Consider the following 13,780-nt stretch of genomic DNA (forward strand, 5'->3'; position numbering starts at 1 on the left):
CCCCCCCCCCTCCCTTTAACAGATTCTCTTTAAGGTAGCCATTAGGCTCACAAAGACCCGCAATAAGTGTCACTTAAAATTATGAGTTTCTTTAAATCTTTAGAAAAATCAGGATTGATATAGTTTGTTGATTCATTTGATTTAAAGATAAAGTCTATAAATCAAATCTGGGAGGAAGAAAGGGTTTAATTTGAATACCAACATTAGTAGCATGAAGTCTTTGGATGGTTCAGAGGCTTCCCATATCCTCCTCGAGCCCACCGCTGCTTCCCAGGAACCGCTCTCCTTCTTGTGTATAAACTGCGATCCAATTACAAACTTCTTCATACTGGACATACACAAGTAAGCTTCACGCATGCCCAGTAGAAACAAAGCGCTCATGCACTGAGGAAAAAAAGCTGCGCATGGGCAGCTTTCATTCTATTGGGCGTACCTTACTCGTGCATGTCCAGGGCAAATAAGCTAGCACAAAGTAGGAGTGCAACCACGAGAAGCATATTCAAGAAGCCCTAGTAGAATATGTTTAAAGGAACCTAGCATTCGAACTGTGATGTGTAAAAGGATAAAAAAGTCTCTGGACTTTTCAGAGGCTTCCCACTAGTAAGTTATCTATTTTTTAACCCATTTTTTGCTCTAAGAAATGGAATGATTACATACAAAAGTGACAGGGAATAGCAGAAGTTGAAAGGGATGGTTGTAAATTGCAAGTTAATAAATAACAAGACGTAGGCAGTTTTCAGCACCTTTCTGAACTTAGAGAAAGGAAGGGCGTTCCAAATTGTAGGTGTTGCTTTAGAGAAAAATTACTGTGTTCATGTGACAATTTTGTTTTTTATAGATCACAAGAAGGGAGGGGACCACTGGCTGTGTTAATGAAAGGCAATCAAATCCAGACAAAAGTTCTAGTCTTTTATATGAAAGTTTTTTTTTTTTTTATTATTGCCCTGTGTCCACTAGAGAGGTTTCCCATCGCTCAAACAGGACGAAAGACAGCATTAAAATCATGCCAAACATTCTATACCTTCTCAAATGTATTCAAGTGAAAAAACGCTAGATGTGGGTCTCCACTTGTGCTCACGTGATGGTGAAGAGCGATTTTTGTACATATTTCCAATGAGGAAGCTTCATTACAACAAAAACTAACAGTACTTAATCTGGATCTTCTGCTTTTTTGTGTGTGTATTTGAATCGCAAAAACAAATCTGAGACAGGTTTGATCAGATGCAGAGGACACTTTGTTCCATATCTGAGGTTGGTAACACAAGCATTCCAGCATCCTAAAACTATGTGACTGGATCTAGGAGGAGGATTTTTCCAACAAACAATGGACAACTCCAGATAAAAGATACAGGAAAATCAAAAACAAAAAAGAAAAAGTGATGCAACCTGCACATGAGGCATGACTATGGGATTTCCAATTTGTCTTGAAGATAAGGATCTGTTTAACCTCTTGAGGACCGCAGTCTTAAACCCCCTTAGTAACTAGGCCATTTTTTACTGATAGGGCCACTGCAGCTTTAAGGCCTCGCTGCAGGGCCGTACAACTCAGCACATAAGTGATTCCCCCTCCCCCTTTTCTGCCCACCAACAGAGCTTTCTGTTGGTGGGATGTGATCACTCCCCCAGTGTTTTTTTTGTTTGTTTTTTTTTGACATATTTATGTTTTTATTTTTATAATATATTACCCTATTTCGTAATTATTTTTTTTTACACCACCCTCCTGTCATCCCCCCACCAGCCAATCAGCATGATCGGCTGTCATAGGCTTCAGCCTATGACAGCGGATCACGTTTGTGTGTCTCAGGCCCTGTTCACACTTGCGTTTTGGCAAGTAAACGGACCGGATCCTGATCAGAACCGTACGGTTCCGATCCGGATCCGTTTGTATCAGGCATGCATCAGGCTGCCATCTGGATCCGTGGGCAAAAAATAGCGAAATTTAAAAAAAAAAATGTTGGGGTCAGCAGAAGGTGCACCTGTAGAATCAGGTTCCTCCGCTGTAGGCCTCACCTCCACCTCCGACATTCTGCCAAACAGCTCCAGCACGTCTGTCACTGCTGCTCCACTCCAGACATGTTTGGCCCATGTGTCCCCATCCGAAATGGCCACTTGGATACGCATAGGAAGTGGGGTAGAACTTCAGGTTTTTGTAGGCAGTGTGTTCTGTGCCTTCGGTTCCCCATTGGTTTCTGTGTTCCTGATGGTGCTGTCAGGCTCAGGTCCGGCTCCGGTCCGGGTGCGTGGGCCGGAGATCCGGACCCAAAAAATAGCGCATGTTGGAAAAGAGTCCAGAGTCCGGATCCGATCCGGGTCCGTACTGTACGGAACGGACACGTGTGAACGTCCGCATAGCCGTTACATTGATATGCTGAACGTACGTTCCGTTTGTACAGTATGCGGTCCGGATCAGATCCGGAAAATCCGGATAGCGAACGCTAATGTGAACCGGGCCTCAGGGGGACAGTCGTCACAATTCTGCCCCCAGTACAGTGCTGCCATAGTTTGCGGCGCTGTACGATGTATATAGATGGCGGTTTCGCCATCTAACAGTCTCCAATCGCTGCTGGGAGGCTGAGACAGAGCTCTGCTCAGTCACTCAAGCTGGGAAGCGCGTGCATCAGCATGCGCCATCCCCTGCAAGCTCCGCCCCTAGCACTTCACGTCAATTGGCGTTGAATGGTCCTGGGGTTGCCACCGCATTCACGCCAAACGGCGTGGATCGATCGGCAGGCAGTTAAAGCAAGCATCCAGTCCCTTTTAGGTGTTAGGCCACGTTCACAGTGAGCATCAGAAAAGCAGCGCTGCAGACAGTTAAATGAAAAGTATGCTTCACTTTAACCCTCAAGGCTCTTTTCCATTACCAATCGCCTAACACAAATGCAAGCAAGTGCAATTTTTCATTGATTGCAATTATGCGTTTATCATTACATACTGAAGTGGAATTGCACTTAAAATCGCTCCAAAAAGCGAATTGCACCTCAAAAAAATAAAAATTACAAAAATAGAAAATACTATCCGGCGATTCCTATTTTACAGGAGCTGCCCTAGTCATTCAAAAATTGCTAGCGTTTTGCAATCTGAATCAAATCACATTCAGTGGAAAAGAGCCCTTAACGCGAGTGTTTTGCAGTAAAGAACTGCAGTTAGTGCGTTATCATGCTGCATTCCATTATACGGCAATGCTCCTGTTGCAATGTGAACGTTGCATAGGTGGTGCATTGTGGCGCCACATTATGAAGCGACCACTACACCGCAACATACCACTGCGAACGGGCCTTAGGGAGGAGTAAAAAATCCTGAGCATGTCTTGATGCTTGAAGCGAGTCAGCAATGTTAACTTAATGGTGCCCTTACACGGTACAATAAAAACTTTCAATTTTCCTGTTTATTCGACCAAAACGCTTGAATCAATTTTTTTTTTCCAATTAAGAAAAACAAACAATTATTCAATTTTTTGGGAACTAAAATCCAATCGGACATGTTGGAAAAATCTTTATATATTCGATCTAATGGAATAATCGACCAAAATTATCTAATCGAAAAAAATAAAAGTGTACCATGTATGGGCACCAGTAGCCTGGCAAGGAGGAGCTGCTATTTCCATTTAGTCAGACATTCTGCTGGACATTTATTCCCCACATTATGACAGAGCAATTCACGGTGATCAGTTTTCAGCAGTTTATCTCTGGAAAGTGTGATGGGTAATACTGGAAAGTTTCAGTGTGAGCAGGCAGGGAGGAGTTGCTGATAGATGGCTGGCTGCATAGCGTTGCATTCCTCAGGCAGTACAAAGTCTGAACAGATGGCAGCAGCAATCTGTCATGCAGATAGTGCATGATGCCTCCCCAAACAGAAATCAATCGGCTTGGCACATTGGGCAATCATTGATCCGTGAGTGCTTAGCACTTTTTTTTATCAATTCCTATGTAATCAAATTTAAAGGGATACATGCATGTTTTTTTTTCTGTTGGAACTCCTTCATTACAGAATCAACCATACCATTGCTGTGTGTGCTACTGCAAATTATTCATTTTCAATCAACTGTTGATATTTTTATCAAACAAGATCATTAAACGTATAAAATGATTTGTATATGCATACTTTTAGTCAAGAGATGTGGATAATTCAAGTGTACATGAAAATTTCATGCAGCTTAGAATGGACCAAATGCACTTCTAGGGCTTAGTGCACGTCTGCTAGTTGTCCCAATGAAAAAAGACATGGGAAACAAATGCATTTTCTCTTTGATGTTCAGGCACTTAATACTAACAGTTTAGCTTTTTCTTGACGGTCATATTGATTTGCTGCACTGTCAAATGAGTGACTGAGGTTTTTTCAATCTCATACTAGTAAGCTATAGCATAGCTCAGCATACATACATGCTTTGAGGGATACCTGATGATTTGAACAGGCTGTTTGTGTTGCTCTAGTAGTCTTTCACCATCATTCTATACTTTTCTGTTTTACACTTCACTGAGAGAATATGTTTTTGCTTCAGACTTTTCTATTTATAAGCCCTGGTGTACTGTCATTATTTTCAGTTCTTAAGGATCAGTCTTAATGGTTCTCACAAACTGAATAATTCAAGTCATCCTGCAAACCTATTCAGGATTAAAAAAAAAAAAAGTTATCACTGTGGATGCAGTAAATGTTTCAGCATCCATTACTATGGTCCAGTATGACCCAGGCAATGATTGCAAGGTTTGCAACTTAATAAATTCTGGCCATTTTTGCTGAATGCCTATGTTGGCTCAGGAAAACCTTACTAAATCTGGTCAAGGACATTAACTGCGGGAAAAGCAACCAGCACTAGACAAAAACAATGACGTGCAGAGCTGTTAGGTTAGACTTCACAAACCGTTCTTTGTTCTAATTTTTTTTTTCCATAAATCAACTCAGATCTGCATTTCAATAGATTCATAAATTATAATAATCACAGCAAATACATTAATTCTGTCTTAAATATATTTAACTTTCCAAACGGAAAGGGCAAACACATATATATTAATTTTATAACCAGTTAAAAACATTAAGGATGAAACACAAATTGCATTTTTTTGGCTCAGAGGAGTCCACTTTGTGTATTTCAGTAGCTATACAATTCATGGCTGCACCTTAGCCTCAATTAAAGTTATTGCTTTGTCATTTCCAGGATCTCCCATGTCCTGGGTGCGGGTGTGCCAGGCAGCATCAACCTCATCATTGTAGTTCCTTTTAAGACTGCAGGATCGCCCATGTCATGGGTATACCAGACAGTATCGACCTCATCATTGTAGTCCTTTTATAGACGTCAAAATCTCCAATGTCCTGGGTGTGCCAGGCAGTCTCAACAACCTCATCACTGTAGTCCTTCTGGAAACTTCAGGATCTCCAATGTCCTGGGTGTGCCAGGCAGTCTCAACAACCTCATCACTGTAGTCCTTTTATAGACTTCAGGATCTCCAATGTCCTGGGTGTGCCAGGCAGTATTGACAACCTCATCACTGTAGTCTCGCTGGAGACTTCAGGATCTCCCATGTAATGAATGGGCCAGGCAGTTTCGACCTCATCACTGTAGTCATATGCACAATTCGCCCAGAGTGCAAAGGTCACTGGGGATCTGGCTTTGGTTTATTAGGAGGGTTCGTTGTCACTACAACAGTGGACATGGCCTTAGATGATGAAGGCGAGGTGGCAGCTGCAGCAGCTTGTAGGTGGGAGGCTGGGACTGTCTGTATACGAACCTGGTGAAGACAAAAGAAATAAGGTTTTAATTACTGGATGGTTTCAAACCGCTCAGATGATTTTAAAACCGAATTCTAGTATACTAGGTTTAAAGCATGGCAAACATAAGTCGCATTTTCCATCCTAACTACGGTAACTGTTTATTAAAGTCTAATCAGTGAATTCTTTATTTTTGATTTCAACCAACCAAAAGAGATTATTTTCAGTAGTAAAATTGAAAGAACATTTATCGGTCAAGTTGAAAAATTTCCCTCGATTTACAAATATCCAACAGGTTTGCAAGACTTTTCAATCTATTCCTATTTGATGGAAGGAAGCGTATGTGTGTATCCTCCTCGATTCAATGTGTTTTGTTTTTTCAGATCTCCTTCACTACAGAAATGATTATAAGGGCTGGTTCACACCTGTTTTAAACGCATCCGTGGAATACGTTTTTAAAGCTCTGCATAAATGCAGGAAGCGGATTCTAAGTTAAAAATAGGACCCACTTCCACTCGTGCAGAAACCCGGATCACACACAGATCAGTGTTGCACCGTTAGAAATCGTCACGGAGAGTCCGGATTTGACACTTTTTCCCGGACTGGACAGGAAAACATGTCTGCTCTCAGACACTGTCTATTCTCATAAGACTAGTTGCCGCATCCCGTCGCTGTCATACTCACGCGCCCCGCTGTCAATCACGACCGCTCAGTCCATTCTGAAGAGCCTGGAGGCCAACAGAAGCATGGGGATTCTCCATTAGGCTGAAAAAGACCAATGGGAGTCCTCAGCAACAGAGAAAATTCTCATTGGTTCATGTTGAACCAATGAAAATTCTCCCTGTTGCTAGGCAGAATTGGCCTGTTGCAGCCTATGGAGAGCCATGCTTCTGCAAGCCTTCAGACCTGTAAAAGGGACAGAGCGGTGGGACAAGAGGTGCCGAGGAAGGCACGGATGCGGAAAGTGCGTTGGCATCCAGATCAGATTTGTGTCAAATGGATCAGTTTTTCAGAAAAACATTCATTTAACACGGATCTGATATGGAACCGGACAAGTGTGGACCGAGCCTTAGTCACATGCCACATGTGATACTGCAATGGATTAATCTTCATTAGGCTCCCTGCACACTGCAAATCAGTTTTATGATTCCGATTTGCAATTCTGATTTTCCCTGAATACAATCAACAGAAAAATAGAGGAAAAAAATGCAGCATGCAGTAACGATTAAAAATCGGAATCGCATGCAGTGGGCAGGGAGCCTTTGACTGTTGACATTTATATCAAACAAATCAATTACATTAAAAGGCAGTCAAACTTAAAAGCGGACCTCCGACAGTAACTTTATATGTTACAACGAACTACGATGGCCGCAATTTCCTTTACTCACCTCCTCTGCCCCTGCACAACGCCATATACGATGAAGGCCCTGCCTTCATCATGCAATAACACCATACTGTTTTTAATTTTGGAGGCTGGGTTACTTCCTCCACAGCCCAGCTGCCAGCTCTGTGGCCGTGGCCTAATCACGCAAGATTTTTATCTCCTCAAAGAGTTGAGGGCAGGCTACAGAGCTGGAGGCTGGGCTGGGGAGGAGGTAACCCAGCCTCTAGAAACAACTCCATGGCGTTATTCCATGACTGGGTGGGTCCTTTGCCTTGCAGCCATTGTAATTCGTTATAACATACAGTTAGTGTCTCCCACACAAACTTTAATACACACTGGAGGTCTCCAAGTCGATTTGTGCACACTTAGCTTAAAGGGATTCTTAAAGAGACTCTAAAGCGAGATTAAAACTCGCTTTTTACCTTATATTCTACATGGGCATGTTTGCCCCTGATAAAACGCCGCTATACCGCGGCAGAACGAGGGGTCTTTACCCCCCAAATCCCCCCCCTGCAAAATCCACAACCAACTTGGTCGTAGATTTTGCTGCTCATAGAGGCAGAGCTTTCGGCTGTAGCTCTGCCTCCATGCGTGTCTATCAGCGGCAGATCTCCGCTTCTCCCACCGCCCCTCTCAGTGAAGGAAGACTGAGAGGGGCGGGGGAGAGGCGGCGATCAGCGCTGATAGACGCGCTGAGAGGCAGGGCTGCGGCCATTAGCCCTGCCTCAACAGGAAGCGCTCCCCGGACACCACGGAGGAGGATTTGGTAGGTAAAGTTCTGCCGCAGGATAGCGGCGTTTTAGCAGAGGCAAACATGCCCCTGTTGAATATAAGGTGAAAAGCGAGTTTTAATCTCACTTTAGATTCTCTTTAAGCCTAGTAAAAAAAAAAAAAAAAAAAATCATTTTTACTCACCTAGGCCTTCTACCAGCCCCCTGTAGCCGTCCTCTGCCCTCGCAGTCACTCTCGGATCTTTCTGCCCCCCGCTACTTTCGATTTTTTCCAACTTAGGCCTGTCGGCCAATCGAAAGTAGCTGGCGGCAGGGGCCAGGAGGATCCGAGAGTGACTGCGAGGGCACGGGATGGCTGCAGGGGGCTGGTAGAAGTGACAGGTGAGTAAAAATGTTTTTTTTACTAGGCTTAAGACAAACATTTGGAAGCCTAAACTACCTTTCATGATAATCTGTCCCACAATCTCTCACAGTGACATTTGTTTTGACCCACTGCTTTATCCTCAGGCACTGCTGGAAGCCTCCTGCTGATCATTTACCTCTACTTTCCATATGCCAATGCATGCAGCTCGGCTGGTCCAAATGAGCGTGAACTGTAAATAGTGCATCACAAATGATTGTATCTGCCAGCAATAGCAAAGTATCTGTGCAGGCTTCAGATACAGAAAAATATCAGCTGAACGCACACCATCAATGTGCCTCTTTTTACTAATCTCTAAGTCATTCCTGTACAGAAATCGGAGCACCAAGTTTGTCTGACTGGATTGATTGTTATTCAATACTGACAGAGGAGAGTTGATATGGAACCATATTTCCTTGTGCAAGTATTCTGACTAAAGATGGTGAATGAGGTGCAACTAATTCTGGTTTGTGAGAAAATGTAATGTTGCTTGGAATTGGGCCAAGATAAGTTGTAAGGAAATGCATGATCCAGTTCCAAATGGCATACATCTGCACCCAAGACAGAATTCATATCTTATTCACCATCCCTGGTCCGGAACCTTTCCAGGGACACTAGCCCACTCCAACATACCTGCGTGGTTTGGCCCTGTTGCTGGAGCTGCTGCAGTTGTTGAGCAGTGAGGAAGCTGACAGGTTTGTTTCCTGCAATCAGTTTGGTCCCCGCAGGCACTGTAGTCAGGATTATATTACGGCCAAGCCCGCTTATGCTAAAAAGAGAGACAACAGTGTTTGGTACAGTTATGCAATGTTCTACAATACAATCTGGGGGCAGAACTACGGATTCTATAGGGAAAACGTAAATTCTGATACAGCATCTAAATTCCAAGATGTACGGTAAGTTTTCCAGAAACTGCATAAGAATGCAAGTTGGGTGCTGCAGGAAGAAGATACCAGCCAGTGATTCACAGGGAACACATAGCTGACCTTGCACACCTTCTCTCTGCTGCTTATTAAAGTAGATCCGAGATAAACTTGTACTCATTGCATAATTTTGTTCTTTTCATATAGTTTATAGGGCATTCCTCAAGCCAAATACTTTTTTGTTGTTGTTTTAATACTCTAATTCCCTATAAACTAGGAGCCTTGGCACCGTAGCAAGGGATTATGGGAGCACAGTCTGGGCAGGAGGAGGTTACTAGCCAGAAATTTCAGAGGCAGAGGGGAGGAGGGAGGGGGAAAGGGAGTGAATTTGTCACAGGCTGAGGGCTGGAGATGCTATCAGCTTTCCTGTGTGTAATGTGACAAACAGAACATGGCTGCTCTCATTGTATCACAGGAATAAATAATCATAAACTGTTTAAGCTGTTTGCAGCTAGATTTGCTGTGTAAACTATCTAATCTTTAGATAAGATATAAAGACAAGTTACTTGTTAGAGTTTTTCATCTGGGATCCCCTTTAAGGATTAAGTCTGAGTAAATTAGCCACATGCTTGTTTCAGGTGTGATTCAGACATTAATGCAATCAGAGAGATCAGCAAGACCACCAGGCAACTGTTATTACTTAAAAGGAAATACATATACCAGCCTCTATCTTCCTCACCTCAGGTTCCCTTTATCTCCTGGTGGCCAGCAATGCAGTAAGGGCCCTTTTCCACTAGCAATCGCAATCACAAATCACAAACGCCAGCGATTGCGATTTTTCAATAATTCTGTTATGCGATTGCGATTTGTGATTTTCATTTGCATTGCATTATCATTGTAAAAATCGCTCCAGCAAGCGATTGCGATTTGCGATTTCCAAATCGAATCACTGTAGTGGAAAATACTTCTCGTGATTTATATGATAAAGTAACAACTCTAGCGATTTAAAAATCACTAGCGATTTGCGATTTTGCGATTCAGCAATCACAATCGCTCTAGTGGAAAAGGGCCCTTAAAGGGAACCCTAAATCTCTTGGCAAAAAGGAGCTACTGGATGCAGCCAGGAAAAAGCAGTAACATTTTTTGGTAAAACGTAAAGACATGCAATGCACAAAACTTTGTATGCTACCAATTAATTCATGCAAATCTATATTCCTATGTATTAACAAATGTAAGGCTGAACTAGGTCTTAAAATAAGAACAAACAATTAGAGACAGAAAACATCCAGCTACAAAAAAAGATTGGTAACTTTCAGAAGAGAGAATGTGGCTATGTATAGGTATTTACACAGCATGTTTGGGGCCGATATGTTTTTGCTTAAATGGAACCTGAACTGAGAGGGACATGGAGGCTCACATTTATTTAATGTTAAACAATACCAGTTGCCTGCAGGTCCTGCTTCTCCTCTGCCTCTAATGCTAGGTACACACAATGCAATTTTCTGATAGATTTACTGTCAGATCATTATTTCCAACATGTCTGATCTTTTTTCGTTCACTTCTATTAAAAAAAAATTGGTTGGAAATCAGATCGCACATGTTGAACATAATCGATCTGACAGTAAATCTGTGAGAAAATTGCAGTGAGCACCTAGCATAACATATTTAGCCATAGACTCTGAACAAGCATGCAGATCAGATGTTTAACAGAAAATCTGACAAGATCAGCCACATTCTTGTTTTAGGCAGGGCTGTGGAGTCGGAGTCAAGAAGTCGGAGTAATTTTGGGTACCTGCAGGAGTCGGTGGTTTCAATCAAGTGAGTCGTCGGATGATTTTTTTTTTAGACCAAATCCATAGCTTTTGTAAAAATTAGACTAAGGAGTCGGAGTAGAGGAGTCTAAGTCGGAGCAAATTTGGGTACCTGGAGTTGGAGCAATTTTGGGTACCTGGAGTTGGAGGTTTCATAAACTGAGCAATCTGAGTCAGAAGATTTTTTTACCGACTCCACAGCCCTGGTTTTAGGTGTGTGATTCAAACACCACTGAAGCCCAAAATATCAGCAGGATGCCAGGCAAATGGTATTGTTTTACAAGAAATAAATATGGAGGTCTTCATCTATCTCTAACATGGAAAATCAAATTATTCCCAAAAAATGACATTTACATAATTATCAATCAAATGGTGGATTTTTTAAAAATGGATACTGTATTCATTTTTTAACTAATGAATAAACAACACAGACAGTGTGAACAATCCCCCTTAAGGCCCATACACACGTCGGATTTTTCTGAACGACGGGTCGTTTGAACGTCCCGTCGTTCAGTCGTTCGCACGCGGAATCAGACGTGTGTACGGACTATCGTTCGCGTGATAAGACTGGTTTCCAGCGATCCGCCCGGCGGATCGCTGGAAACCAGTCTTATCACCCGAACGATAGTCTGTACACACGTCGGATTTGACGTGCGAACGACTGAACGACGGAACGTTCAAACGACGGGTCGTTCGCAAAAATCCGACGTGTGTATGGGCCTTTATAGTGCAACTTGTGCCTGCCTCTTTGCATAGATTATCCTAATGCAATCTCTCTCTCCTGCGGCGGTAGATTTGAAGAGAACCTGAACTGAAAATAAAAAGTCATAATAACCATACACAGGTCATACTTACCTCCCGTGTAGTCTACTCTTCAATCTCTTTCTCCCCTCCTGCGTCCCATTTGTCCACTGTGAGTGATGGAATTCTCCGTCCTCCATCTTAAAAATGGCAATTACCCCATAACAGCTTCCTGGTCAGCACACTGTTAAACTGTAATATCTCCCAGTTGAGCCATAGGAAAACATGGAAATTACCTTGCATATTCAGTTGTAAATGACAGCTGCTGATATACAGTATAACTGACAGCAACTGATATATTTCAGTTCTGACAAAATATTGTCAGAACTGGAAGGGATCACTGTAAGAAGAAAATGGTGAGCTTCTGAGAGGAACTGAGGGTGAGGTTAGCATGTAATATACATTTTCAGCTACATCATGGGTTTCTTTTAAATAATTTTACTCAGTTCAGGTTCCCTTTAAATGGAGGAGCCTGTGGGCGAACAAGGGGATGAGGAGAGGAATGGAAAGGCTATGTAGGACCCAGAGCCTTCCCTTCTGCAATCCTGGTTTGTAATTAACAGTTTTAGGCAGTGTTTACAAACAAAAGACTGGCTTCTAACCAGAGTATCATAGGCTGAGAACAGCTTACTGTGTGACTCATGCAGAGCTTGGAGGGGGTGTGTAAAGCTTCTGCCAATGACAAGCAGTGCAGTACATTCCACACATTCCAGCCTCAGCCTGACAGACACGACAGAGGAAAGGAGATAAGATTTATTACAGAGACAGTGCAAGTAGGAAAGGCTGCAGTAAGACAGACCACATTAGAACAGGTATAGGAACTTATAGGACAGAAGAAATAAGGCTCAAAATTTTGTTACAGAGTCTCTTTAAAATAATACATCCTAACATGAATGTATGAAATCAATTCATAAGCTACACATTTCTACTGTAGCATTTATTTTCAAAGCACTTTTTAAAGTACCGGTATTTATTATACCATTTAGATAGTCAAGTAGGCTTATTTGAAAAAACAGACGCAAGATTGATGGACAGCACATGGCAGCGGCTCAGTGCCTGCACATTCAGCACCTGATATGGGTACAGTCTATGGACACAGATTCCTGGGCTTTTATTAGGTAGGATTGCCATGTGAATTCACTTTTTACTATGGTGTTTAGATATGCAAAACAAACTATTCTACTTAATTTTGGCAGCTTCGGGTTATCTAACAGTTTAAGAACTCTGTGTGATAGTCATTTTAGTAGGCGGATACAGTGCTGCACTGACTTTAAACTGCATGGGATTTCGGGATCTCCTGGAAGGCCTGTTCATGGACGTTTCTCTTCCTAATATTTATGAAAATGTGCTGCCCAATATGACACATGAAGCGCTTATTTGTTCCGTAAATATAAACTATACACCATCATCATACCTCCCAACTTTTTGAGAAAAGACAGATTATTATAAGGTATTTATATTGTGTTGACATCTTTCGCAAAGCTTTATAGGGTATATATAGTCATGTCACTAACTGTCCCCTCAGAGGAGCTCACAAGCTAATCCCTACTATAGTTATATGTCCAGTTTATATATCTATCATAGTCTATGGCCACATTTTTTTTAATAGAGCCAATCTACTTACCTGTGCCCAGGCTGGAATTCAATCAGGGGACCCAGCGATGCAAGGAGAGAGTGCTATCAACTACGCCACTGTGCTGCCCGGAGGGACAACTTAACCTATTTGAGACTACGTGTAGTTAAAACCATACCGCAGGTGGGGATGCTTAAACCTGATGCAATGTAGTTTTAACACCACAGGCTCCCATGCATGGGACGCGATACCGCTTCCCTGCTGCACAAAACTCAGACAGCTGAGCTCAGTACCTCAGTCAGGAGTCAATTTCATTGGCTCCTGACCCTGTGATCACTGAGCCAATCACAGCATTCAGGAAATAAAAAAATGAAGAAACAAAAACAGCTCTGGTCCTTAAATGACAACTGGAGTGATGGAGCTATGAAGGCTGCCATATGTGTTTCCTTTTAAACAATACCAGTTGCCTGACAGCCCTGCTGATCTATTTGGCTGCAGTAGTGTCTGAATAACA

At 42.4% G+C, this 13,780-nt stretch overlaps 1 protein-coding gene across 1 annotated transcript in view; it reads right to left on the reverse strand.

Annotated features, from left to right (window-relative positions):
* Window positions 1–4,951: 4,951 nt before the first annotated feature.
* The window catches only part of NFRKB (nuclear factor related to kappaB binding protein), a 57,512-nt gene continuing 48,683 nt past the window's right edge, over window positions 4,952–13,780 (reverse strand). The window contains exons 25-26 of the mRNA XM_068240375.1: window positions 8,852–8,987; window positions 4,952–5,723 (exon numbers count right to left, since the gene is read on the reverse strand). Of these exons, the coding sequence (XP_068096476.1) occupies window positions 5,589–5,723; window positions 8,852–8,987 (271 nt within the window). The 3' untranslated portion in view covers window positions 4,952–5,588. The remainder of the gene's footprint in view (window positions 5,724–8,851; window positions 8,988–13,780) is intronic.

The sequence above is a fragment of the Hyperolius riggenbachi genome, chromosome 6 (genome assembly GCF_040937935.1).
Source record: "Hyperolius riggenbachi isolate aHypRig1 chromosome 6, aHypRig1.pri, whole genome shotgun sequence".
Lineage (NCBI taxonomy): Eukaryota > Metazoa > Chordata > Amphibia > Anura > Hyperoliidae > Hyperolius > Hyperolius riggenbachi.